Here is a 26,331-nt window from a genome sequence, read left to right as displayed (position 1 = left end):
GGGAGCTCTCAAAAGTCCTGCTGCCCAGGCTGCACCCAGATCCATTACAGCAGAATCTTTGGGGCTGGGGCACGGCATCAGTATTTTTTCCTTCAATTCCTAGGTAATTCCAATGTGCAGCCCAATGTGAGAGCCAGCGCGCCCACCAGATGACTTTGGTCTTCTCAAAAAAAGAAACCCCACCCCATGTTTCTGATTCGGCAGGTTGGCACCGAGGCCTGAGAATCTGCATTCCTAACAGGTTCCCCGGTGAGGCTGATGCTGCTGGTCCAGGGAGCAGACTTTGAGAACTTCAGTGGGATTCTAGCAGACATTATATCACGGAGGCTTTATGGCCACGTGGGCATATGTTTTAATACAGTGAAAACAGTAGAATACCAAACTCTACATTTACCCGGAGTCAGGTAGAGAGAAGACAAGAAGGAAATACAGCAAAATTTTAGTAGGAGCCAAATTACAGGGGGCGGGGTGCGTCTCTTTCCAATTTTCTGCAATATGTAATGCCATGTTAATAATTTTTAAACACTTAAATGTCAGTACACAAGAGAGTTCTACCACAAGAGCCTAATATATTTTTTTAAATTTTTTTGGCTCAGGGCGCCTGGGTGGCTCAGTCGGTTAAGCGGCTGCCTTCGGCTCAGGTCATGATCCCAGGGTCCTGGGATCGAGGCCTGCGTCAGGCTCCTTGCTTAGCAGGGAGTCTGCTTCTCCCTCTCCCGCTGTCCCTCCCCCTGCTAGGGCTCGCTCTCTCTCTCTCTCTCAAATAAATAAAATCTTGAAAAAAATAAAATAAAATAATTTTTTTCGGCTCAGAAGACACTCAGATAAGTGCACATTGGAAAAAGAGCTAGAAGACGTCAGTAGGAAGGACACTGGTTTCATCCTGAGAAAACTGCCCCATCAGGGGACATGGGAATGTTAGAGTGAGTCCCAGCCCCCCCCATGGCGGCCCCCTTCCCCCCGCCCCAAGCTCCTCCGCGGTCACCTTGTTGAGAGCGCCAGCTCCCGTCAGGATGATGTGAGAGTTTTCCACCTGGATCACTCGCTGGCCCAGCCTCACCAAGTAGGCCCCGATCCCCACGGCTCGGCAGGTCACCTGCAGAGACAGGGGCCCCTTTGAATTCCCGAGGCAGGCCAGGAACCCACGGGGCATGTGGAAGCTACAGTGGGGCCACCGGCAACCTGACTGGTGACCAACCACTACGGGCACAAGCCAGGTCTTCGGGCTCACCGGACCCTGGCTTCCAGAAAGAATGTGGTGAACAAAGAAGAGTGTGGTGAGGACAGACAACAGACACAGAATGTTCTGGTTCTTGCTTCATCCAAGGCCTAGCTCTTTTTTTTTTCTTTTTAAGATTTTTTTATTTATTTGCAAGAGAGAGAATGAGAGACAGAGAGCATGAGAGGGAGGAGGGTCAGAGGGAGAAGCAGACTCCCTGCCGAGCAGGGAGCCCGATGCGGGACTCGATCCAGGGACTCCAGGATCATGACCTGAGCTGAAGGCAGTCGCTTAACCAACTGAGCCACCCAGGCGCCCCCAAGGCCTAGCTCTTATATGTAGCTCTTCTGAGCCACGGCAGCCTCGCACACAACCAAAGGACATCTAGGAACTGGGGCGAAACGTGAAATTGGAGTAAGGTCGCTACCGAGGTAAGGGCACTGCGCCAATGTCAACGTCTTGGTCTTGCTAATGTACTATGGTTACGTAGGATGCCGTCATGGGGGAAGCTGAGTGAGGGGGACAGGGGACCTCTCTACACTGTCTTGTAACTTCTGGTGGGTCTTAAACTATTTCAAAATTATATATATATGTATCATTGCATATCATGTGTAATTATGATATGTACATGATACATTTAATTAAAATATGTATCATATATTATATAGGATACATATAATATATATTATGATACATATAATTATAATATATAATAAATAATACTCGTAAACTATTTCAAAATTATATATATGTACCATATATAATAATTATATATGATACAGATAAAACATCTATTTTGGAATATATAAAAATAAACATATCTTTATAGATATTAAAATAAAAATATGATTTTTGGAATATATAAAAATATACAATATATAAATTATTTATATATATATATCTAAAGGTATATATTTTTTATTTTGAAATATATATAAATGATATCTAGAAAACAAGCCTAAGGAAGACACCCATGGCCAGCATTTTCCACCTCGGAAACTGATGATCCAACACTGAATGTAAAGATAAGGTCTCGAATGACAGTTTACCATGAAAGGGTAATAGTACTACTAGAAACAGCAAATATTTCTGAAAAGGCCAAGGGAGGGAGGGGGGAGATATTCCTTTAGTACCAATTAAAATCAGATAAAAATTCTGCTAAATACTCAGTTCTTTTTTTTTTTTTAATTTAAATTCTAGTTAGTTAACATATAGTGCAATGTTGGTTTCCGGAGTAGAATTCAGTGATTCATCACTTACATACAACACAACACCCAGTGCTCATCATAACAAGTGCCCTCCGTAATCCCCATCCCCCATCTAGCCCATCCCCCACCACTTCCCTCCATCAACTCTTAGTTTGTTCTCTATCATTAAGAGTCTCTATGGTTTGTTTCCCTCTCTCTTCTTTTTCTTTTCCCCCTTCCCATATGTTCATCTGTTTTCTTTCTTAAATTACACGAGTGAGATCATACGGTATTTGTCTTTCTCTAACTTATTTCGCTTAGCATTATACTCTCTGGCTCCATCCACGTCATTGCAAATGGCAAGATTCTTTTTGATGGCCGAGTAATATTCCATTGTATAAATACACCACATCTTCTTTATCCACTCATCAGTCAATGGACATTTGGGCTCTTTCCATAGCTTGACTATTGTTGATAATGCTGCTATAAACATTGGGTGCATGTGCCCCTTCGAATCTGTATTTTTGTCTTCTTTGGGTAAATACCTTGTAATGCAGTTGCTGGGTCATAGGGTAGCTCTAGTTTTAACTTTTTGAGGACACTCCAAACTGTTCCAAAGTGGCTGCACCAGTTTGCATTCCCACCAACAGTGCAAGAGGGTCCCCCTTTCTCCACATCCTCGCCAACACCTGTTCCTTGTGTTGATTTTAGCCCTCCTGACAGGTGTGAGGTGGTATCTCATCATGGTTTTGATTTGCATTTCTCTGATGATGAGTGATGTTGAACATCTTTTCATGTGCCTGTTGGCCATTTGGATGTCTTCTTTGGAAAAGTGTCTATTCATGTCTTCTGCCCTTTCTTAACTGGATTATTTGTTTTTTGGGTGTTGAACTTGGTAAGTTCTTTATACATAAAGATACCTTTTACCAGGTATGTTGTTTGCAAATACCTTCTCCCATTCTGTAGGCTGCCTTTTAGTTTTGTTGATTGTTTTCTTCACTGTGCAGAAGCTTTTTATCTTGATGAAGTCCCAATAGTTCATTTTTGCTTTTGTTTCCCTTGCCTCCGGCGACATGTCTAGTAAGAAGTTGCTGCAGCCGAAGTCAAAGAGGTTGCTGCCTGTGTTCTCCTCTAGGATTTTGATGGTTTCCTGTCTCACATTTAGGTCTTTCATCCATTTTGAATTTATTTTTTTAATTAATTAAATTTTTTTTAATGTGCATATCTTAAATGTTTGGTCTCATGTGTTTATTTATTTTTTTTTAAAGATTTTATTTATTTATTTGAGAGAGAAAGAATGAGAGACAGAGAGCATGAGAGGGAAGAGGATCAGAGGGAGAAGCAGACCCCCCGCCGAGCAGGGAGCCCGATGTGGGACTCGATCCCGGGACTCCAGGATCATGACCTGAGCCGAAGGCAGTCGCTTAACCAACTGAGCCACCCAGGCGCCCCTTGAATTTATTTTTGTGTATGGTGTGAGAAAGTGGTCCAGTTTCATTCTTTTGCATGTGGCTGTCTAGTTTTCCCAGTACGATTTGTTCAAGAGACTGTCTTTTTTCCATCGGATATTCTTTCCCGCTTTGTCAAAGATTTGTTGACAAGTTGCGGGCCCATTTCTGGGTTCTTTATTCTGTTCCATTGATCTCTGTGTCCGTTTTTCTGCCAGTACCAGACTGTCCAGATGACTACAGCTTTGTAATAAGAGCTTGAAATCTGGAATCGTGATGCCTCCAGTTTTGTTTTTCTTTTTCAGGATTGCTTTTGCTATTCAGGGTCTTTACAGATTTTAGGACTGTTTGTTCTAACTCTGTGAAAAATGCTGGTAGTATTTTGATAGGGATTGCATTAAATGTGTAGATTGCTTTGAGTAGTATAGACATTTTAACAATGTTCGTACTTTTAATCCATGAGCATGGAATGCTTTTCCATTTCTTTGTGTCCTCTTCAATTTCTTTCCTAAGTGTTGTATAGTTTTCAGAGCACAGATCTTTTTACCTCTTTACTTAGGTTCATTCCTAGGTATCTTATTGTCTTTGGTGCAATTGCGAATGGGATCCATTCCTTGATTTCTTTTTCTGCTGCATTGGTATTAGTGTAAATATTCAGTATCTTTTAAGTAAGAGGAGATAGGACCATGATTCAAACACATCAACTATAAAAAGATACATTTTCCAGGTGCCTGGGTGGCTCAGATGGTTAAGCATCTGCCTTTGGCTCAGGTCATGATCCCGGGGTCCTGGGATCGAGTCCCGCATCGGGCTCCCTGCTCAGCGGGGAGCCTGCCTCTCTCTCTCTCTGTCTCTTATGAATAAATAAATAAAATCTTTAAAAAAAAAAAAAGATACATTTTCCAATAATTGTTAAATATAACTGTGAAGCAGGTTTCAAGGATATTAAAGAATTGCCACTGATGTTGATAGGTGTAATAATAGTACTATGATTCTGTAAAAAAGCGGTGTGTGGGGGGGTCTTTATCTAGTAAAGATCCACACTGCGGCATCCACAGATGGTAAGACAGGACAGGGGACTTGCTTTAAAATATCCACAAAGAGGGGCACCTGGGTGGCGTAGTCAGTTAAGTGTCCGACTCTCGGTTTCAGCTCACGTCGTGATCTCGGTCATGAGATTGAGCCTCATGTCAGCGTTGGCGCTCAGCGCGGAGTCCACTTGAGTTTCTCTCTCCTTCTCCCTCCGCCCCTGCCCTCCTGCGCTCTCTCTTTCTCTCTCTCCCTCTCTCTAAAATAAATAAATAAATCTTAAAAAAAAAATTATCCCCAAACAGGAGAGCCGAGGGACCAAGGACGCAGGAATGGCTACATGTTGATAATCACCGGAGCTGCATGACGAGCACATGGGGCTCCTTCCTTCTGTGACCACTTTAAAGATTCCATGAGAGAAAGTTGAAAAGGAAATAAAATAGGAGACTCACCAAGCTGATGGTGACAATCTCTTCATAAGCCAGGGAGGACTCCCCCGCAATCATGCCGGAGCCCCTGAGATTCTCTACGCCCACACCACTGTCCTTCCCGATGATATCCGTGATGACATACCTTCAGGAACCAAACACGGGTTCAAGACCGAGCTCTAGCCCAGAAAAATTCAAAGCTGATGCGCTTTCCCAGGACCCAGGGCAGGAGGGACAAGCAAGGTGAGGGAATAGAAGGTGGTAAAGCAGCCAGAGGTGAAATGAAAGCAGGGGTCTAAGACCCTCACAATTGACCCTGAAGTTTCTAGAAGGGCAAGTGCAGCATCCATAATTATCACCCTTCCCACCGAAGATGTCAGCTTATTTGGAGGCTGTCCTAATGAAATGTCACCCCCACCCTACATGCCTCCATAAACAATCTAGAATAGAGTTTGGTCTACAGAGAGATGGGGAAATTCACAATCAATCACTCAAGATTCTACGGCCACAGGAGTGTGAGACACTGTACGGCCTAACCCCTGTTAGAGATTCACAAGGCACCGCAGCAGTAAAGGTTCTGACAAGGTCTGCAGTAAAGACTCTTGTTAGATCCTATTTAAACCCAGGGTTTCTCAACTTACTTGACTATGGAAATGGTTCTCCACCACCGCCCACAACATATCACCAACTAATGTTCCAGAAAACCTAGCCTGGTAATTTCTGATTTTGTCAACTTCATTTAAAAAAAAAAAACAAACAAACCCACAGCATCCCCTAGAAAAGAGAGTTGGTAGGCTTAGACTTCCTCACGGAGCAGACCCCTGCCCTGCCTACACTTTCCCAGCTTGCCAAATCGCTGCTGCATCAGCTAGGCTAATTTGGTCCTAAATCTGAGCTTGCAGCTCCAGGGACACCATGGCAATCCAATCTAATTCTTCCTGTGTGAGGTACTATTTTTGTGAAAGCCACGACTCACTTTGGGATGGCAAGGATGGGCTCACCCTGAAGAAAGCCCCAGCTGTCTTAGTCATCAATGTCCAGAAGGCTCAGGGGTCCCACTGTACAAATACCACCACCCCATTTGAAAACATCACCCACAAGCCCGGAGGCAAAGGGAGGAACTGCCCATTAGTAGCTGAAATCGACCCGAGGCAAAACAAAGGAGCTACATGATAAATTACTTACCTGGATTCTCCGTCTTCCTCGATGTGTTTACAATGGACAGAGTTCAGGGAGCTGATTGTGGTGTAGTCTTGGGGCGTTAGGTACAAGTATTTAAATCCCTTAAAAAAAAAAAAAAAAGACACCAGTGAAGCTATGAATCCAGTCCCCTGCACTAGACAGCGCTGTTTTTGAAAAAAAATGTTAACCCTGTAGGGGCGGATGTTAGTAACGAGTTAACAATGTGTTAACAGCACAGTTAACATGTCGGACGTTAATTCCATATCAGTAACAGCTACAAACTGAAGGTCTGATCGGTGCCAAGAGCCTTCCACTCATCCTTACACACGATCTCCCGTTTTTCCTGCTCCGAATCAGTTCCTCAATCACCTTTCCATCCCTGCTCCCCTAAGGGGTCTGTTCTGACTTGTTTCCATTTTGCCAGCTCCCTCCACGAAACTGTATTCTATAGTTTATGTACTATGTGTATGTATGTATTACGTATACACGTGTGTGTATATGCATGTGTGTGCACATATGTATATATGCTTTTTACATGAAAAGAATAATTCTTGGGTGCCTGGGTGGCTCAGTTGGTTGGGCGGCTGCCTTCGGCTCAGGTCATGATCCTGGAGTCCCGGGATCGAGTCCCGCATCGGGCTCCTGGCTCGGCGGGGAGCCTGCTTCTCCCTCTGACCCTCTCCCCTCTCATGTACTCTCTCTCTTTCTCAAATAAATAAATAAAATAAAATAAGATAAAAAGAAAAACCTCAAAATTAAAAAAAAATAATAATTCTTGCCCTCTTTGGCGGGGGCAATATCACTACCTAGAGACTGCATGCTCTAACTGCAGAAAATCTCTGTCCCCTGCCTTTCCACATCATAAAATATGACCTTTTCTCTCGTTCTTCACGTGTTTTATTGTGGCTAGTGTCTCCACATCTCCTGGATGATTTCGGAGAATTCTCTGAGGCCAGAAACTGTGTCTTATTCACCTTTGCCTCCTCAGTGTACGCCGCCGCAGTGTACGCTGGATATATGAGCTCAGTGTGTACAAACTTCTCTTCATTATTATTCCCCTCAGGCACCTTTCCAGACACTTTTTTTTCTAACCACCACTCCCTCCCAATGAAATTTTAAGACCAGTCTACTGTATGCCTCTTATGTGCTGTTCGTGTATATCTGTGCTTTATACACAAAGGGCACGAAGATTCTTTCCGCCCTGCCCCCCGCTTGTAGGCGCTATCACCCCCACTGGGGGGCATCACACCACCATGCTGGTTTGGGGACGTACTTTGTGGGGGTCTTCTGGGTCCACCCAAGCCACCTGGAAGATGTGCTTGACCTCTTCTGCAAGGCCAATACAGGCCCCACTGTTGGCTGCGAGATAGATTTTGGGGATACCCTCTGCCCGGGCCATCTCCGACGCCCGCAGGTACAGGAGGTCTTCTCCCATGCCAAAGGATCCAATGCGGAACGTGATGTCATTGCTGATGACGATCACGTTCCGCCCTTCTGGATACTCTGGGGTCTTGAACCTCATTTTGAAGGCCACCATGCCCACCTGCCGAGGAGAGAAACGCACAAGGAAAAACGGTTTGTTGCTTCAGGGGGATGTTCTTTGAAAGGGCGATTCTAGCCAGGGGCCGGGTTCCGTTGAGTTCTTACCTCATTTCCTCCAGGAAGGCGGTTCATCTCTACTAGCTGGCCCTGAGGGTCCAGCACAAGTTCAGTGTATGTCAGGATGTCTTTGGGGTACTTGTCCGGGGTGCCCCACACTTTAAAGAGAGCCTGGGGATGGGGAAAGAAAGAGAAAACCTGAAGTCCTCATTAGGGAGGCACATTTTCTAGTTCTTTCTCTCTTTAAATTATGAACTATTGATGGGGCTCCTGAGGGTGGCTCAGTCGGTTAAGCGTCTGCCTTCGGCTCAGGTCATGATCCCAGGGTCCTGGGATTGAGAGAAGCAGGCTGCCCGCTGAGCAGGGAGCTCGATGCGGGGCTCGATCCCAGGACCCTGGGATCATGACCTGAGCCGAAGGCAGGCACTTAACGACTGAGCCACTCAGGTGCCCCCAGTTTTTTTTAAAGGAATAAGAAAAATGCAGTTGAAGCCCCTGGTGTATCCCCCTCCCCAACCCCAGATAACCATTGTCTTGAATTTAGTGTCTACTAGTCCTGTGTATGTTTTTATGCCTTTCATTTATATAGGCATACATTTTAAACACATGGGGGCGCCTGGCTGGCTCAGTTGGAAGAACATGCGACTCTTGGTCACGGGGTTGTGCGTTCGAGCCCCACGTGGGATGTAGAGACATGACTTAAACTTATTTTTTTTTAGATTTTATTTTTAAGCAATCTCTACACCCCACGTGGGTACCCACGTACCACAAGACCAAGAGTGCCATGTTCTTCCAACTGAGCCAGCCAGGCGCCCCCGCAGGACTTAAACTTTAAATAAATGGTCTTGCGATGGACGCACCCTTCTGTATCTGACCCCTCTGGCTCCCCCATATGTTTGAGAGATTTATCCATATTGAGAAATTTAACTCTATTTCATTCATTTTCTCTGCTATTCAGTTTCCATGGTGTGAGTAGATCACAACTTACCTATTCATAACCCTTTTTAAGGAACATTTAGGCTGCTTCCAATCCTACAGTATTAACGACAAGGCTGTAATAAGCATTCTTTTTTTTTTAAAGATTTTATTTATTTATTTGAGAGAGAAAGAGAGAGCACGAGTGGGGGAAGAGGGACAAGCAGATTTCTTGCTTAATGTGGAGCCTGACGTGGGGCTCAATCCCAGGACCCTGAGTTTGTGACCTGAGCTGAAGTCAGACATTTAACCAACTGAGCCACCCAGGCGCCCCTGTAATGAGATCCTGGTGGTCTCTTCTTATAAACATGGATGAGAGTCTCATCAGGTGAATACCTAGGACTGGAATCGCTGGATCACAGGGTTTGTGAAGCTTCAAGTTTACTCACTATTATCAAATTGCTCTCTCATTTTTCAAAATCCTTTACAGTCCCAGGAGGAAAGTATAAGAACTCCTTTTCTCCATATGCTTCACAATACTTAGTTTTGTCAAGTATTTTCATGTTTATCCATCTGCTGGGTACGAAATTATATTGTGGTTTTAAGCTGTACTTCACTGATTATCAGTAAGGTGAGAGCCTTTGAATATGTTTATTGACCATGTGAGTTTCTTTTTTGCCAATTTCTTCCTGTTTATAACTCCTGCCCATATTTTTTATAGCTCTGTTTTTTTCTAATTGATTTATTAGTGCTCTTTAGATAATCTAGTTGTAATCCCTTGCTGGTAACAGGCCCTGAAACTATTCTCCCCATCTGGGGCTCATCTTTCATTTTTTGCATAAAGAACTTCAAAATGTTAATATAGTCAAGTTTATGGGTCATTTCCTGTACAGTTGAAGCTTTCAACTAACTCCAAGTGACTTTAATCCTCTTGAAATTTATTTCTGTAAACTAGATAAGGTAGAAATCAAAACTTACTTTTTCCAATTAAGTCCTCCCTTATCCATGGGGGAAATGCTCCGAGACAGCCCATGGATGCCTGAAACTCTGACAGTACTGAACCCTATACATACTATGTTTTTTTTGATACATACATACCTATGATAAAGTTTAATTTATAAATTAGGCCTAGTAAAATAATAATAATAAAAGAACAATTATAACAATATACTATGATAAAACTATATAAAAAACTATAAAACTATATAAAAACTGTAAAGCTATATAAAAACTGTAAAAAACCATGTGAACATGGTCTCTCTCAAAATGTCTTACTGTACTAAACTCACCCTTCTTATGATGATGTGAGATGATCAAATGCCTACGTGATGAGATAAAGTGAGGGGCATGATGTAGGCATTGTGACGTAGCGTTAGGCTAACACTGAACTTCTGAGCATACATCAGAAGGAGGATCGTCTGCTTCCAGATCACAGCTGACCACAGGTAATGAAACTATGGAAAGCAAAGCCATGGATAATAGGGGACTACTGTACCTTTTAGTGAAGTTTAATGCCTTGATTCATAATCCCACCTCTGCATTCTGTCAAGGCTCTGCTTATGAGTGGGTCTGATTTTAGGCTCTGTGCTGTTCTTTTTTTTTTTTTTAGATTTTATTTATTTATTTCAGAGAGAGAGAGAGCACGAGCAGGGGGAGGGGTAGAGGGAGAGGGAGAAGCTGACTCCCTGCCGAGCAGAGGGCCCAATGCAGGATTTGATCCCAGGACCCTGGGATCATACCCTGAGCTGAAGGCGCACACTAAACCAACTGAGCCACCCAGGCACCAGGCTCTGTGTTGTTCTACTGGTCTGCTCATCTAGCTCTATTACAACAATACACTGTAGTAAGTACTGCTACTTTAAAACAAGTAATAACACTGGCTAAGACGAGTCCTCTTGACTTTGTTCTTTTTCAATATTATTTTTGCTGTTCACAAGCTTTTGCTTCTCCATATGAATTTTTAAGTTTCACCAAAAAACTCTGGAATTATACTGAATGTATTGATTTGGGCGAACTAATAGCTTTACAATATTGAATCTTCCCATCCTTCATGAGCATGATATACCCCTCCACTTATTTAGGCTTACAGTGTTTCAAGAAAATTTAAAAATTTCCTCCATAAAGGTTTTGTATGTTTTTTGATTTATTCACAAGTAACCTTATAGTTGATCTTAATGTTGTAAACACTATTTTTTTCCAACTACATTTTACAATTTCTGCTGATCTATGACAATGCAGTTTTGTATACTGGTCTTGTATCTAGCAATCTTTCTGTATTATTTCATTGGTGCTATAGATTCTTGCATTTCTTATATAGACATTTATATCATCTGCAAAAACACCATTTTGTTTTCTTTTGCATTTCAGTCTTTATGCCTTTTATTTATTTTTCTTGTCTTATTGCATTGGCCAGAAATGCCAATAAAAAAAATGTTGAATACATATGGTAATAATGGATATATCTATCCTGTATCTGTCTTTCTAACATTTCACCATTAGGTGCTATTAGTTTTAGATTAACATCTTTTATCAAGATGAATTCCCTTCTATTCTTAGTTTATTAAAAGTTTTTACTATTAACAGATATTATCTTCTCAATTAGTTTTTTTTGCATCTATTGAAAAATTTAAATTTTTTCTTAATCTATTAGTATGGTAGACTAATATTAGTCTAGTATTAATAGACTTCCTAATATCAAATCATATAAGCAGTTACAGGATAAAACCTACTTAGTCCAATTTAAGGAAAATCATTACTGGATTTCATTTACTAATATTTTATTTATGATTTTTGTGTCCATATTCATAAATGAGACAACCAATTTTCCTTCTCCTAATGTTCTAACATGGGATTCATACTAGGGTAATAATAACCTGACAAAACAAGTGAAGAAGCGTTCCCTTTGTTTTTTTTTCTACTCTCTAAACAATTTGTGGGGCACCTGGGTGGCTTGGTTGTTAAGCGTCTGCCTCTGGCTCAGGTCATGGTCCCAGGGTTCTGGGATCGAGACCCACATCGGGTTCCTTGCTCGGTGGGTGGCCTGCTTCTCCCTCTCCCTCTCCCACTCCCCCTGCTTGTGTTCCCTCTCTTGCTGTGTCTCTCTCTGTCAAATAAATAAATAAAAAAAAAACAAAAAACAATTTGTACACAAAGGGAATTATCTGCTCTTTGAGGGCTAGATAGAAATTGTAAAGCCATCTGCACCCAATTGTAGTGGATAGACTTTTTGAACTAGTATTCAATTTCATTAATGCTAATAATCTATTTACATTTTCTATTTCTTCCTGAGTCAGTTTTTTTTTTTTTTTAAAGATTTTATTTATTTATTCATGAGAGACAGAGAGAGAGACAGAGGCAGAGGGAGAAGCAGGCTCCCTGCAGAGCAGGGAGCCCGATGCGGGACTTGATCCCAGGACCCTGGGATCATGACCTGAGCTGAAGGCAGACGCTTAACCGACTGAGCCACCCAGGCGTCCCTTCCTGAGTCAGTTTTGATAAGACATATTTTTCTTGGAAATTTTCTTTTGGTCTAAGTTTTCAAATTTATGCATTGTCCATAATATTCTGTTTCTTTATGTAAAAGAAAAGGGATGGATTTGCTCCTGATTTGTCTTTTTCTTATTCTACGGCCCTTGAGGTCAAAGGCAAAAGGATAAATGATCTTCTTAATCATACAAGTTTAATTTAATTAAGCACCTACTTTAATTAAGCACCTACTTAATTATGAATACTTTACATATATTCCTCACAATTAACTTTGCAGAGCAGGTACTATTATTATCCTCACTTTACAGAGGAGGAAACTAGCCCAGAGAGGTGAAGGAACTTGCCCAAGGATACACAGAAAGCAAAGGACAGATCCAGAATTTAAGACCAAGCCTGAGTGACTGCAAACAGCAGCTTTTCCTACCATTCTTCCTCTCCTATGCCTGAAGGGAACTGAGGCTTTCCTGCCTACAGGGGAAGGTCCATGATCATGGGTTCATGAACATCATTTATAAGGCAATGGAAGGGATGTAAGCAGATCCATGTCACCAGGGCCAGCCTGTTCAGTGTCCCTGAAAGGCCCTACTACATAAAAAATAAAGGCACAGTAACAATCCTTTAAGGAAACACTAAAACGTTACTATATCAAAATGGTGAATAGATTACATAAAGGTAGAATACTTTAATATTCAGGAAAACCCAAGACACTATTTATTAAAAGTAGACTAAAAATTCCTCAAAGGCAGTGAATGACTCTACCCTCTTCCACACGGGCTACCTAACCTTAGAATGGAGCCAGGCATGTGGCAGGAACTTAAATGAGCATTAAAATGACCAGAGGAAAGGATGCCTGGGTGGCTTAGTTGGTTAAGTGTCTGACTCTTGATTTTGGCTCAGGTCATGATCTCAGCGTCATGAGATCAAGCCCCACATGTGGCTCTGCACTCAGCACAAAATCTGCTTGAGATTCTCTCTCTGCCCCTCCCCCCTGCTCACATGCTCTTTCTCTCTCTCTGAAATAAATACATCCTAAAAAAAAAAGACCAGAAAGAAACACATCAAAATATTAAGCCCATGTGTCTTTAGGACATGGAACTATGAGCCACTTTTTTCTTTTTTCCATACTCCTTTAGTTTCCAAAGTTTCTATATTATATTACTTTTTATCATTGGGAGGAAAGTGGGTTCATTTTAGGAAAAATATTAGGAAGGCATTTCCAATATTGATTTCTTTTTTTCCATGAAGACCTCATTCTTCCAACTGGGGTCTTCAGAAGAGTAACTAAGGATGGGGGGTAAGGGGCTGGTGGACTCCCTAAGGGGACCGGGGTGGTGCCAGAGCAAAGCTGCAGGACTTGCCTGCCTGAACATCTCCGGGAAGTCGTAGACATAGGTGGTGCCTAGGGACTGGGCCTGGAATCGCTTGGCCTGAAGCAGATCCTTGGTGACATAGGGAGTGTTGATCAGCATCCCGTGCTGGGGTCCCTGCTTGTTGCCAAAGGAGTGAAACATGATCTGGAAAGAAAGACAGAAAAAAAGAGTGAAGGAGGGAACTTTCAAAGAAGCGTAGTCTTGTCCCATTTAATCCTACTCTCCTCAATGAAAATGTGGTGGAAGGAAGCAAAGCATGTCACATCACATGACAAAGTAAGTGCCCCAGAGAGCTAATCTTCTTTTCTCTGCCACTGTGGGCAACCAGAACAAGAAGGGACAGTGGCAGGTATGGGAGCACAGCTCCAAAAATGTGACTATCATAGTACTTTACACACACATACACACACACACACAACCAAAATGAGTGCATAAAAACTGGTTGGATCTGAATTAAGTCCCCATTTGAGTTAATAGTACTGTACCAATGTCAATTTCCTGTTTTGACAAGGACTCGTGGTTATGTTGTTATCACTGGAGGAAGTTGGGTGAAGGGTACATGGGAACTCTCTGCAGTATCTTTTTTTCCCCTCTGTACTATTTTTCTAACTTCCTGAGAGTCTTTAATCATTTAAAGAGTTATATATTTAAAAATGGAAGTCAACGGGATATTTGATTCAGTGGACAAACATCTGTTCTAAAACATGTTTGGGGAGAATACACCCATTTCCCTAAGTGAACCAACCTGGGAGTTGCATTATAATCAACCACAATATTCCACATCTTTTCCCAAATACGGTCCTAAAATAGATTAAATTTGAGATTGATTCTCTTTCCCAGAGGAATGAACAACTGGGATTCAGAAGCTAACATGTTTATTGTAAACTCAGAGGAGCTACCCCAATCCAGTATAGCAAGGCATGACAGCCACCAAATAGCATTTTAGTCTGTGTCTTGCTCTAGGGAGCAGATTTACTCTGCCTCCGCTTTGACTTGGATCTCTGTGGCATCCCCCCACCAGCCTCCCCACAGCCACCCAGCCTTACATTTCCAGATCTGGAGTCAGTGACTTCTTTGTAGAGGCTGATGTCCAAGTAGTAGCCCGACTCATTGGTGATGAACAGGCGGATGGGAACAGCACAGCCGGCAGTGGTCTGGCGGATGTTGATCTTGACCTCAGCCTGCAGCACGCGGAGTTTCCACAGCCTGCTGCCATAGCGCATAACCATGGAACGCACGGACTCCTCGATCTGCCCCAAATCACAGCAATTCCAATCTCAGGGCCCATTCCGTGCACACTTGTAATAAATAGTTCTAGCACCGATAATAAAGGAACGATGACATACACTGAACACAAAATACCTGGGACACAGTATGTATCCAACAACTATTTAGCCAATAATAACCATAGTTGCCATGCTAAGCATGTCAAGAGCATTATCTCGTTTCATCCTCATAATTACTCAGAGAGGCTGGCATTTTTATACCCCAGTGACAGATGAGGAAACGGAGGCTGGTAAGCAACAGAGCTAGTGTGCCTACATTACATCATCTTTATCTCCACCATGTAGCTCAAACGTTTGCATTTTCTCTTCTGGGAACACATGGGTTGGTGGAGTTGGGCATCAGCACAGGCCCTCTGCACCTCACTGAGGCCAAGATGATGACCCAGGACTTCTTTCATCCCAGGATCACCAGCATCAACTCTGCCTGCTCATGAAGAACCAGCCATGGGAGAATGGTTCTCTTTCCCCTTCCCTCCCACACCTGGTCCCCCAAAAGAGCCGGGAACCAGGGATGAAATTTTGTTTTACAAGACACTTTGGGCATGCGTGTTGTCCTAAAAGGGAAGCATGCTGCCCACGGAGGGTGACCATCAGAACAGGGACGATCCTAAGGGTGGTGGCAAAATTATGGCCCTGGAATTAAATGACAGAAGGTTGTCCACCCACAGCAACCGAGGCTCAAACACACACATGCATGTCCTGGAACTTAGAGGTCTGGAGTGCAAGGAGACAAGACCCCAAAGCAGCAAGGCACATGAAGTGTCATAGGCCCCTGCGAAAGCTGAACCCAGAGCGTCCCCAGAGGCGAGACCTTGAAGGGGTCCATGATGACGGTGGGCACGAAGTTCAGGAAGATGTGGTTGCAGTCAGTGCGCACGCTTGTGTTGTTGAACGCCACCTCCAGCTCATCCATGGCCTCCAGGAGCAGACGTTCACCCTCGTTCTGCAGGTACTCAAAAGAGGCTTCCTGCCGATGTCAGCAGGGGACAGATGCTAAAGCAAGGGGCCCAGGGCTGGAAACAGAGCCTCAGACAGAAAGGAGAGAGGAAAGCATCTCCCCTCCTCCAGAAAGTGTGCCAGATGAGAAGGGCAGAGCCCTGCCTCCAAGGCTACCCAGCGTATTCGCCAAGTTCTGTATTTTCTGCATTGTGATGCTCTGACAACTGGGGCCTTCCTGAGCCTCGAGGGGCTGCCCCTCCCAGGGTGGCCAATCCCTAGAGATGGTAAACAGCTCCGTCCTGAGCATGCTTTTTCAAAGGCAAACCAGCCAATCCAGAGCATACACCGCCTCTTTGGGGTTCTCAGGTCCCAGGTCACTATCCACCTGCCCTACTCACCCCAGGCCCAGGTACCAGGCACCTAGAGACAGCCCCTTGGCTCCAGAACCTACTGAAAGTATTCAGACTAGCCAACCCCAAGCCTGCCTACCCTGCCTCACTGGTTGTTCTTTCCTGCAGAAACCACAACAAAGACTCTTAACCACGTTTCCCTCTCCTCCCCTGCCTCCCGACCAACCCTGGTGCTTCCCCACGTGGCTCCCTGCCATATGGTGTGCCCCCTCCTCTTGGGATCTGAGAGTGACAATCTTTTCCGTGGCAACCGTTTCTTGATCTGTTAGGAAGTACAGGCCTGACTGTACCTGAAAATAATAAGCCCATTAAAATAGCTAGTTGACTGAGGTAGCAAAAAAATGACATTAGCTTCACATCCATCAGTAGAGGATTAGGGAAAAAAAAAAAAAAATTACACACACGGTACATCCAGGCAAGGAGAGAGCATGAAGTTGATCATCTCCATTACCGTGGGAGAGGAGGTCTACAAGAACTGACCAGTAGGAGCGCCTGGGGGGCTCAGTCGGTTAAGCGGCTTCGGCTCAGGTCATGATCTCAGGGTCCCAGGATCAAGCCCCCGTCAGGCTCCCTGCTCAGCACGAAGCCTGCTTCTCCCTCTGCCTCTGTCCCCTGCCCCCTACTTGTGCTCTCTCTCTCAAATCAACAAATAAAATCTTAAAAAAAAAAAAAAAAAAGAATCCACTATGGGGCACCTGGGTGGCTCAGTTGGTTAAGCATCTGCCTTCAGCTCGGGTCATGATCCTGGAGTCCTGGGATCAGCTCCGCATCGGGCTCTCTGCTCAGTGGGGAGTCTGCTTCTCCCTTTCCCTCTGCCCCTCCCCTCTGCTCATGCTCTCTCTTTCTCCCAAATAAATAAATAAAATCTTTAAAGAAAAAGTCGTTTTCAATATTGTTTGAAAAGTTCACAATAAAATCATAGATAACTTGGGGTGCCTGGGTGGCTCAGTCATTAAGCGTCTGCCTTCGGCTCAGGTCATGATCCCAGGGTCCTGGGATCAAGCCCCACATGGGCTCCTTGCTCAGCAGGAAGCCTGCTTCTCCCTCTCCCACTCCCCCTGCTTGTGTTCCCTCTCTCGTTGTCTCTCTCTCTGTCAATAAATAAAATCTTTAAAATAAATAAATAAATAAATAAATAAAATAAAATCATAGATAACTTGTCTGAATGCAAGAAACAATGAAAAATGATCGTGCACTCAATAAGCAAGTACAAGAAACTCCTTTAATAAGCCAGTATCCTCCTATCTTCTGAACTCCCTTCACATGCAGGCAGATCCGTGGGACACAAGAAAGGTGTCCATGTGCCGCCAGCCGGGACATGCACAAAAGCCACTTTGCTGTCTGCCTCCCCCGTACTCCCCAGACGGGAGGGTCACGAGGGCACAGCTGTATGTGCCCGGCGCACCCCACAATCCCCAGCACGCCACCCAGCGCCCAGCACAGAGCAAGGACTCAGTGAAGGGAAGGCCAGCATGTGAGTGAGCAGCTCAGAGGGAGAAAGCTGCCCTCGGTGACGTCTTACCTTTGTAATGAGGTCTGAGTGCCTGATGATGGCGCGGATGAAGAACCTGTGGTCCGTCACTTCTGCCCCTTCTTTCACTTTGGCCGCACCCAGGTAAAGGTGCATCTTGTGGTTGGCACAGGGCACGGCTGTCAGATCGAAGTTGCGCATCCGGCTGAGCTCCAGCTGAAAGGCCAGGGCGGGCTCCAGGTGACGGTAAATGCGATCTTCTGCAAACTGCGGGGCCAGCCAGAGAGTGGAGACAGACAGACACACAGACAGACACCGAATGGGTCCCTGGGGCTGTGCGCCTGCTGGGTCCACGCCCAGTCTTGCAGACCCCTGGTGTTCGCGGCTTTCGCACTCAGGGGGGTAGCCTTTATCACGTCACCTGTGAGCAACCCCAGGGCTCAGAGATTTGGAGTTTGGGAAGGTCCAGAGGAGAGCTGCGAGCATGGCGGGTCTTGCATGCCTGCCCGAGCCTCTCGGCTCCCGGGTGAGCCTACCTAGTCCCCAGCACCTGCCAGCACAACCAGCCTCTGTTCTGTCACAACAGAGTACCTCTCAAGAAGTCACTAAGCGCTGGTTTCTCTGTGGAAACTGGTCCCCCAAAGGAAGCGACAGACCATGCTGGAGACTGAAGTAGAGAGAAAATGAAGACCCTCACCAAAGGACGGGTCTGAGCTAGAAATGAAAGGCTTTGGATCAATTCAACTACGAGATACTGAAGAGGATGGAGTGTAGAGTCTGTGCTGGGAATAAGCCCACCTGTTCTAAAATAGGGATCAGCAAAGCTTTTCTTAAAGGGCCAGAGAGGGAACGTGTGAGGCTGCTGGGCCACACGGTCGGTCACAGCCACACCATCTCTGCCACTGGAACGAGAACGCCGTAGCAGACAATAGGACATCAAGCAGGTGTGGCTGTGTTCCAATCAAACTCTGTTTATAAAAATAGGCAGCCAGCCTGCAAGAACATAAGAAAAAGAGGTTGGGAGAGCCATCTGAGGACAAAAATGATCCGGATGGGAAGCATGGGGTCTGAGCTCCACAGGGAAACACAATCCCAGAGGGAGGCTGGAGTCTACACAGAAATGACATGTTCTAGAATACAGGGGTACCTTAAGGACTGGGGACTCTACTCTTCCTGAGTATCAAAGATGCCAGGGAGGTGAGAAAAGTATCACTGCTTTACGTCATACCTCGTCTCTTGCTCTGAATGTGAAAAACTTGGGAAATTCTTTCTGCAAAAGAAACAATGAAATCAACTAAGATTCATTTAAATACTGATATACTTGTTTTGTGTTTTTGGTTTTTTTTTTAACCATAACCCGTCTGCTTCTAGAATGAATCATTTGGAAAACCTTCTCTTTTTTAGCGACTGCTCTCTTCCACCCCCATCTACAGAGTAAACGCCAAATCAATGGTACTGAGTCTTGTGGAATGTTAAAGACTCATACGGATGTACTGAGAATTGCACTGACCTCTTGGGCAATCAGGAATGTGATTCTTCGGAGTCCGCAACCCACAAGGATGTTTTTCTGCATTAAAAACCAAACAGGCAATGGAATAGTATCTAACCACAAAAAGAAATGAAGTACTGATACAAGTTTCCACATGGCTGGATCTTGAAAACACGACGCTGACTCAAAGACTCCAGTCACAAAAGACCTCATATCGCATCATTCCAGTTACAGGAAACATCCAGAATGGGCAGATCCATAAGAGACAGAAAGGAGATTCATGGTTCCTGGGGGGGGGGGGGGGGGCGGGGGGTGCGGGGAAGAGAGGATGTTGGATTGAGGGAAAACGGGGAATGATTGCTAATAGGTTTTCTTTTTGGAGGTAGTGTTGGTAACCAACATTCTAAAATATATTTATCATAATGATGATTACACAACTGTATGAATATACCAAAAAGCATTGAATTGTATATTTTCAATGGAGGAATAGTGTGACATGTGAATTATATTTAATAAAGGTGTTATGTTGAAATATATATGTATATACATACACACACATATATATTTTTTAACATTTCATGAAATCTTTAATAAAATTAAGTGGGGGGAGGGTGTCACTGTTCTATTAAAAAAAGACAAACTGGGAAGGCCTGGCTGGCGCATTCAGTGGAGCATGCAATTCTTGATCTTGGAGTTGTGAGTTTGAGCCCCACATTGGGTGTAGAGGTTACTTAAAAATGAAATCTTTAGGGCGCCTGGGTGGCTCAGTCGTTAAGCGTCTGCCTTCGGCTCAGGTCATGGTCCCAGGGTCCTGGGATCGAGCCCCGCATCAGGCTCTCTGCTCGGCGGGAAGCCTGCTTCTCCCTCTCCCACTCCCCCTGCTTGTGTTCCTGCTCTCGCTATCTCTCTCTGTGTCAAATAAATAAATAAAATCTTAAAAACAAAAAAACAAAAAACATTAAAAAAAATGAAATCTTTAAAAAAAAAGATGAGTAAAAAAGCACAAAAAAGTGCACACTATATGATTGCATTTATACAAAATTTGAGAACAGGTGAGACTAATCTATGTTGTTAAAACTTAGGCTAGTGGTCAGTTATCTCTGGCAAGGAAGAAAGGAGAACATTCATTTTTTTATCTGAATGCTGGTTATACTTGGAAATTCCGTATGAAAATTCATCAGGCTGTACTTTTACGATTTGTACACATTTTCTGTATGTTAAACTTTAACAGGAAAGTACCCAAGAAGGATACAAAATTATTTTTAGGTAATCCCTAAACAAAATATTATTTTTTTAAAAGATTTTATTTACTTATTTGACAGAGAGAGAGACAGCGAGAGAGGGAACACAAGCAGGGGGAAGGGGAGAGGGAGAAGCAGGCTTCCCGCTGAGCAGGGAGCGCGATGCGGGGTTCGATCCCAGGACCCTGGAATCATGACCTGAGCCAAAGGCAGACACTTAACGACTGAGTCACCCAGGTGCCCCCAAAATAAATATTATTATATACAGTATTGTGGGGAAAGAAAAACCCAAAAGGCAAGAAAATATGGTTCTTGTTTAACTTGTCCCTACAGTAAGGAAAATTATTAGGGGAAATGAGTAGTCTTAGCCCATTTCAGAAAGATGTAAGTAGACAAACAAAAGAATACTTAATGGTACATGGGTTGCAAAGAGAACAGGATAAACCACAAAATGAAGAGGGTTTGAATGTGGGAAAACCAGCCTGGTTATGGGGAGTCTCAGTGATTTGTTCTCAACTAAGGGTGTGTATCAATGTGTGAGTGTGTGTGGGAATGTATATGAATGTGTGTATGGGAGAATATATATGTAGGTATCCGCTTAATGCAAAAAATTTTGAATACAAGAGCAATATATAACATTAAAAGTCCTTCCCCCAGCAGGTGTATATTCTTCTAGCTCTCCTCTCTTCAGTATGTTATATATATATATATTATATATTAAATGCTTTTGTGCAGAAGCACATACGTTTAATCTTTTCTAGACCATGGATATCTTCCAGGTTGGTATTTAGAGGGCGATTTCTTCATCTGTGCTTTGGGGGTCCTCATGGCCCATACTTTCCACAGGTGAGTCTGGCATCCCTTCCACTGCTCTCTCCGGGTAAGAAACACCAACTATCTTGAGCATCATTTGATTTGGTTAAAGGGTAGGGCGAGCCCCAACAACCCAAATGTTGCCTTATCTCTGCCGTGGGATGCCAAGTGTAAACCCAGTAAGGACATCAGCTATGTCAAGAAGAAACCTGCTGAAGGGCAATATGCCAATATCTTCATCCCAGGGCTGGATGGTAGGGGTGTGGGTTTTGTTTTCAGATTTGTCTGTACCTTAAACATTTTCTACAGTGAACACCATTACCTTGTTGATTAATCAAGTCTAAGTAAATCACGGACAATAATGTCCCTAAGCTTTCAAGGTGTTATCCGTGACTCAGCATCATTCACCCCCATCTCCTGCCTAGGAATCACAAGGCCAGGTCTTCTGAGGGATGCCAAGTCAGAGGAGGTAAGAGGTATCCCTCCCATCTGGATAATACAGAGAATACAACCAATGTACAGGTAAATAGATGAACAACAACTGAAAATTTCCAAGTGTTCTTCAAATTGAGACCAACTCAGGAGAACTAACAGCCAGATAGCGTGCCTGGTAGATCGGATTAATTTAGGAGTTAGAAATCTTAGCATCCCATTTTATAGTTGGGGAAACTAAGGATCAGAGAGGTAAAGTAACCTGCCCAAGATCACACAGTACCTTCCCACTGTTTCCACTACCTACGCTTGCCAAGCTGCTCCACATCTGTTTGCAGCGGAGGTCCTTGAGCGTACTAACAGCTGTCCCTCCTGCCAGGGTGAGAATATATGCTGGCAATGGCCACATGCTTATACAAGAAGAAATTCTTTGCATAGATGGCGGTCAGTATAAGTGACTCTTTAAAGATTTTGAGTTTTCTGGGTTATTTCAACAAAAACATTCCCCCCAAAGTATTTATTGAGTGTGTCCTCGAAGTGGTATATATACTTCCTCATTTCATTTTTCATTGCACAGGCTAAGTGGTGTTCCATTGACCCTTGAACAATGTGGGGGTTAGGGGCGCCGATCCCCTGCACAGTTAAAAATCCACGTATAACTTTTGACTCCCCAAGAACTTAACTATGAATATCCTACCGTTGACCAGAAACCTTACGGATAACATAAACAGTCAACACTTTTTGCATGTTATACGTATTATATACTATAGTCTTACAACAAAGTAAGCTGACAAAAAGGAAGGTTACTAAGAAAATTACAAGGAAGAGAAAATACATTTACAGCACCGCATTGTGTTTGTCGGAAAAAAATCTGGGAATGAGTGCACCTGCCTAGTTCCACCCATATTGTTCAAGGGTCAACTGTATATACTTTGTCGTTGTTTTTTTTTAAGAGATAGAGTGGCGGGGGCGGGGAGAGGCAGGAGAGGGAGAGAGAGAATCTTAAGCAGGCTCCACACCCAGCCCGGAGCCCAATGTGGAGCTTGATCCCACAACCCTGAGATCATGGCCTGAGCCGAAACCAAGAGTTGGATGCTTAACCGACTGAGCCACCTGGACGCCCCTATACTTTGTCTTTTATCATTACAACACCCAGGGAGAGAGAAACACCGCCCCCATGTTATTGGGGAAAAGGCTTAAGGCTCTACCGAGTTCAGCCACTTCTGCCCGAGGTTGCGGGCTCCGAGGAGTCGCGGGGCTAGGCTGGGAAGCCAGGTCTGTACCTCTGAAGTGCACAGCAGGACTCAGGCACATGGGACACCCCTCACCACAACAGCCCCTCCCTCCTCCTTCCGTGACTCAGAACCAGAGGCAAGCCCAGCATACCTTGGACTGTACGAACATCCGGAAAATCGGCACCAGCTCCTCATCTTCCAGGTGGTCCGCGTACTGGATGGCCACATTTAGGATGTGGATTGGCTCTTCTCTGAGGTTCTGGGAGGGCAAAACAAAGGCAGGTGGTAGAAGGACTCGAGGGCCCCAGCCCGCCCCCTCCTCAGCATATGCCCCCTGCTCGGACACCGACCTTGCTGTCTTCCTCACAGTACAGGGAAGTATAGGCCTTGCTGAAGAGCGGGACTTCCCGGGGCACGTTGGCAAAGCAGGAGATGACTTCGTCGAAGTTCCTGGGGGTGCGGGGTGGAGAGGTAGGGCTGAGGGACTGCTGCCCCGTGACGTCGAAGGTCAAGATTGCACTCCAGGCAGACGAGAGACTTGGGTCCTCCCTCCCTGCCACCCACCACTCTCTGAGCTCATCCAACTCTGTGCAGAGCTCACTGGGGTCCTGACCAGGTCCAAGGCTCCACCGATGGGGTCTTGCCCCAAAAGGGAAGAAGGAACCTATGTGGTCTGAGATTGTGAATAAAAGGAAGTCCAGCGCTCTGGGACATCAGGTGGGCTGCCCGTCACAGAACGGGGAATCCTCACCCCTCACCTCCCCGAATCAACTAAGGCTGTTGTGGAGTTAGAACAAGATAATCCAAGCACAATGCACAGCATGGAGGAACAGGTCGGGGGACAGGGCAGTAATAACAGGACTGAGTGCTGACATTTATTGAGCATGTCACTTACACCTTAACTACGCTTTATTATTATTATTTTTTAAGCAGGCTCCACACCCAATGTGGGGCTTGAACTCACAACCCCGAGGTCAAGAGTCACATGCTCACTGACTGAGCCAGCCAGGCGCCCCTCCCGTTTTTAAGTAGACTTTAAATACAATATTTAATATACACTATCTCATTTAATTTTCCTGGTGGTCCTATAAAGTAGATCCTTCTCTTATCCCCATTATAAGGATGGGAAAACTAAGGCATAGAGAGGTGAAATGATTTGCTCAGAGTCTCACAGTGTAGAAGTGCACAGTTAGGCAGCCTACACAGATGAACAGGTGGGGGCCAGGGGAAGCTTGCTTGGCCCCTCTGCTCGGGGTGTTTGAGAGACTAGGGCCACTCTGGGTACCTTACGAAGTCCTCAAATCTCCTGAAGGCGACCATGGCCCCCATCCGCTGACACAGTGGGGAGAAGCCACTGTCCATGAAGAGCTCGGTGCTGTGCCTCAGCAGGTCGGGGTTGGTGACGCTGATGGGCATGGCCATCCTGCGGGGGGACCGGAAGAGGGGAATGAAGCAGCTGCTTGAAGATCGGGCCGCAAGAGCTGCTCCTGCCCTGGAAGCTTCGGTGAGCCAGACTAGCATTAGAGCCCGCCCACAGCAGGACCTAAGATTGGGGGCTGAGGGGACGGGGGTCTGGGTTCGAGGAGTCTTGTCTGATTGCTCAGGACCTGGTATAGGCTAAGGGCTCTACAAGCGAGTGATGAATGAATGAGTGAATGATGCGTACATGCATGCATGCAGACAGACAAGTTCCAGCGTCAATGTGGCCCCAGGGAAATCCAAGATCATGGACTCGGCCACAGAGAATGAACACACTTAGCACCAATTTCTCCCAGACAGCCCAGCCCCGGGTGACTGGTGAAGGGACAGGCTTGGTTCTGAAGAGACATGCCAGGCCTCTGTTTCCCCAGTGCCTCCGCTTCCATCAAACCTGCTCCTGGGACAGGGTCAGAAATCAAAACTGGCCCCTCGGCCAGCAGCCTGTTAGAGTTTAGCTGGTCCCTGCCCCCAGGACTGGCTGCTTACCAGCAGCAAATAGAAATGGGTCCCCTGGAGCAGTGACAATTGGGCCCTGGAATCAAGCGAAGGAGGGGCTCTTTATCAGATGGGAGTACAGAAGAGAGTCAAAAGAGCAGGCCTGGGGCACTTGGGTGGCTCAGTTGGTTGGGCGACTGCCTTCAGCTCGGGTCATGATCTCGGGGTCCTGGGATCGAGCCCTGCATCGGGCTTCTTGCTCAGTGGGAAGCCTGCTTCTCCCTCTCCCACTCCCCCTGCTTATGTTCCCTCTCTCGCTGTCTCTCTCTCTCTGTGTCAATTAAATAAATGGGTGAGATCTTAAAAAAAAAGACCAGATACTGGCAACAAACTAAAAATATTAAAAAAAAAAAAAAAAAGAGCAGGCCTGGGGCTGCTCTCCTGAAAAGGGGATCTGCTTACAAGGTTGGCCCTTGGCTGGTGTCTGGGAGCTTGGGGAGGGCTCCCACCATTCCCTAAATGATAAGAGGCTCACTGTGCCCAAATTGTTTGTGCCAAGCACTTGCTTTCCTTCTGGAGTCTGGGATTTGGGTGCATGCTTGGCGGACAGTGTGTACACGACCAGCTCCCCGCGAAAACCCTGGGTACTGAGTCTCTAACCAGCTGTGGGACAACACTGCACACGGGTCATCACAGCTCACTGCTGGGGGATGAAGGGCATCCTCTGTGACTCCCTTGTGGAGGACTCTTGGAAGCTTGCACCAGGTATCCTCTAGACTTTACCCTCCGCACCCCCCACCCCCGCGCCCATGACCCTTAATCTCTCGCTGACTGTCCTTCACTTCGCTTCATGTCCTTTCACTGTGACAAGTCACAGCCGTGAGCATGACACATCCTGAGCCCTGTAAATCTTCTTAGTGAATCCTCAAATGTGGCGTGCTTTTGGAGATCCCTGACGCAGGTGGGGGGTGGCCTCTGTGCCTTCCTGTTGGGTACCCCTGTACTCCCCATCCAGGCCTCACCCCTGCTCCCAGACAGCTAAATGCAGAGTAGCAAACTGGCAGGCAGCATGGGCTGAATTCAGCCCACAGATGGACTTGGGTCCCTGCAGCATTTTTAATATATTCTTACATATTAATTACCTATTCACAGTGAAGTTGAAGAATTTCATGTTTTTTTTAAAAGTCTAGATGTCCTGCTTCTCTTGTGGGGGAAAAATAAGGACAGATTTGGTCCGG

At 45.1% G+C, this 26,331-nt stretch overlaps 1 protein-coding gene across 1 annotated transcript in view; it reads right to left on the bottom strand.

The window, feature by feature from the left end:
- Positions 1-26,331, bottom strand: part of ACACB (acetyl-CoA carboxylase beta) — a 135,396-nt gene that overhangs the window by 13,235 nt on the left and 95,830 nt on the right. The window contains exons 29-42 of the mRNA XM_021703590.1: positions 24,465-24,602; positions 23,530-23,629; positions 23,331-23,438; positions 19,480-19,536; positions 19,198-19,239; positions 18,021-18,236; positions 15,961-16,116; positions 14,910-15,113; positions 13,852-14,007; positions 8,141-8,263; positions 7,767-8,036; positions 6,497-6,594; positions 5,336-5,456; positions 986-1,096 (exon numbers count right to left, since the gene is read on the bottom strand). Of these exons, the coding sequence (XP_021559265.1) occupies positions 986-1,096; positions 5,336-5,456; positions 6,497-6,594; positions 7,767-8,036; positions 8,141-8,263; positions 13,852-14,007; positions 14,910-15,113; positions 15,961-16,116; positions 18,021-18,236; positions 19,198-19,239; positions 19,480-19,536; positions 23,331-23,438; positions 23,530-23,629; positions 24,465-24,602 (1,900 nt within the window). The remainder of the gene's footprint in view (positions 1-985; positions 1,097-5,335; positions 5,457-6,496; positions 6,595-7,766; positions 8,037-8,140; positions 8,264-13,851; positions 14,008-14,909; positions 15,114-15,960; positions 16,117-18,020; positions 18,237-19,197; positions 19,240-19,479; positions 19,537-23,330; positions 23,439-23,529; positions 23,630-24,464; positions 24,603-26,331) is intronic.

This window comes from Neomonachus schauinslandi, chromosome 14 (genome assembly GCF_002201575.2).
Source record: "Neomonachus schauinslandi chromosome 14, ASM220157v2, whole genome shotgun sequence".
NCBI classification, from domain to species: domain Eukaryota; kingdom Metazoa; phylum Chordata; class Mammalia; order Carnivora; family Phocidae; genus Neomonachus; species Neomonachus schauinslandi.
The sequence above is the reverse complement of the archived record's forward strand: the minus strand, read 5'-3'. Positions and strand labels throughout refer to the sequence as shown.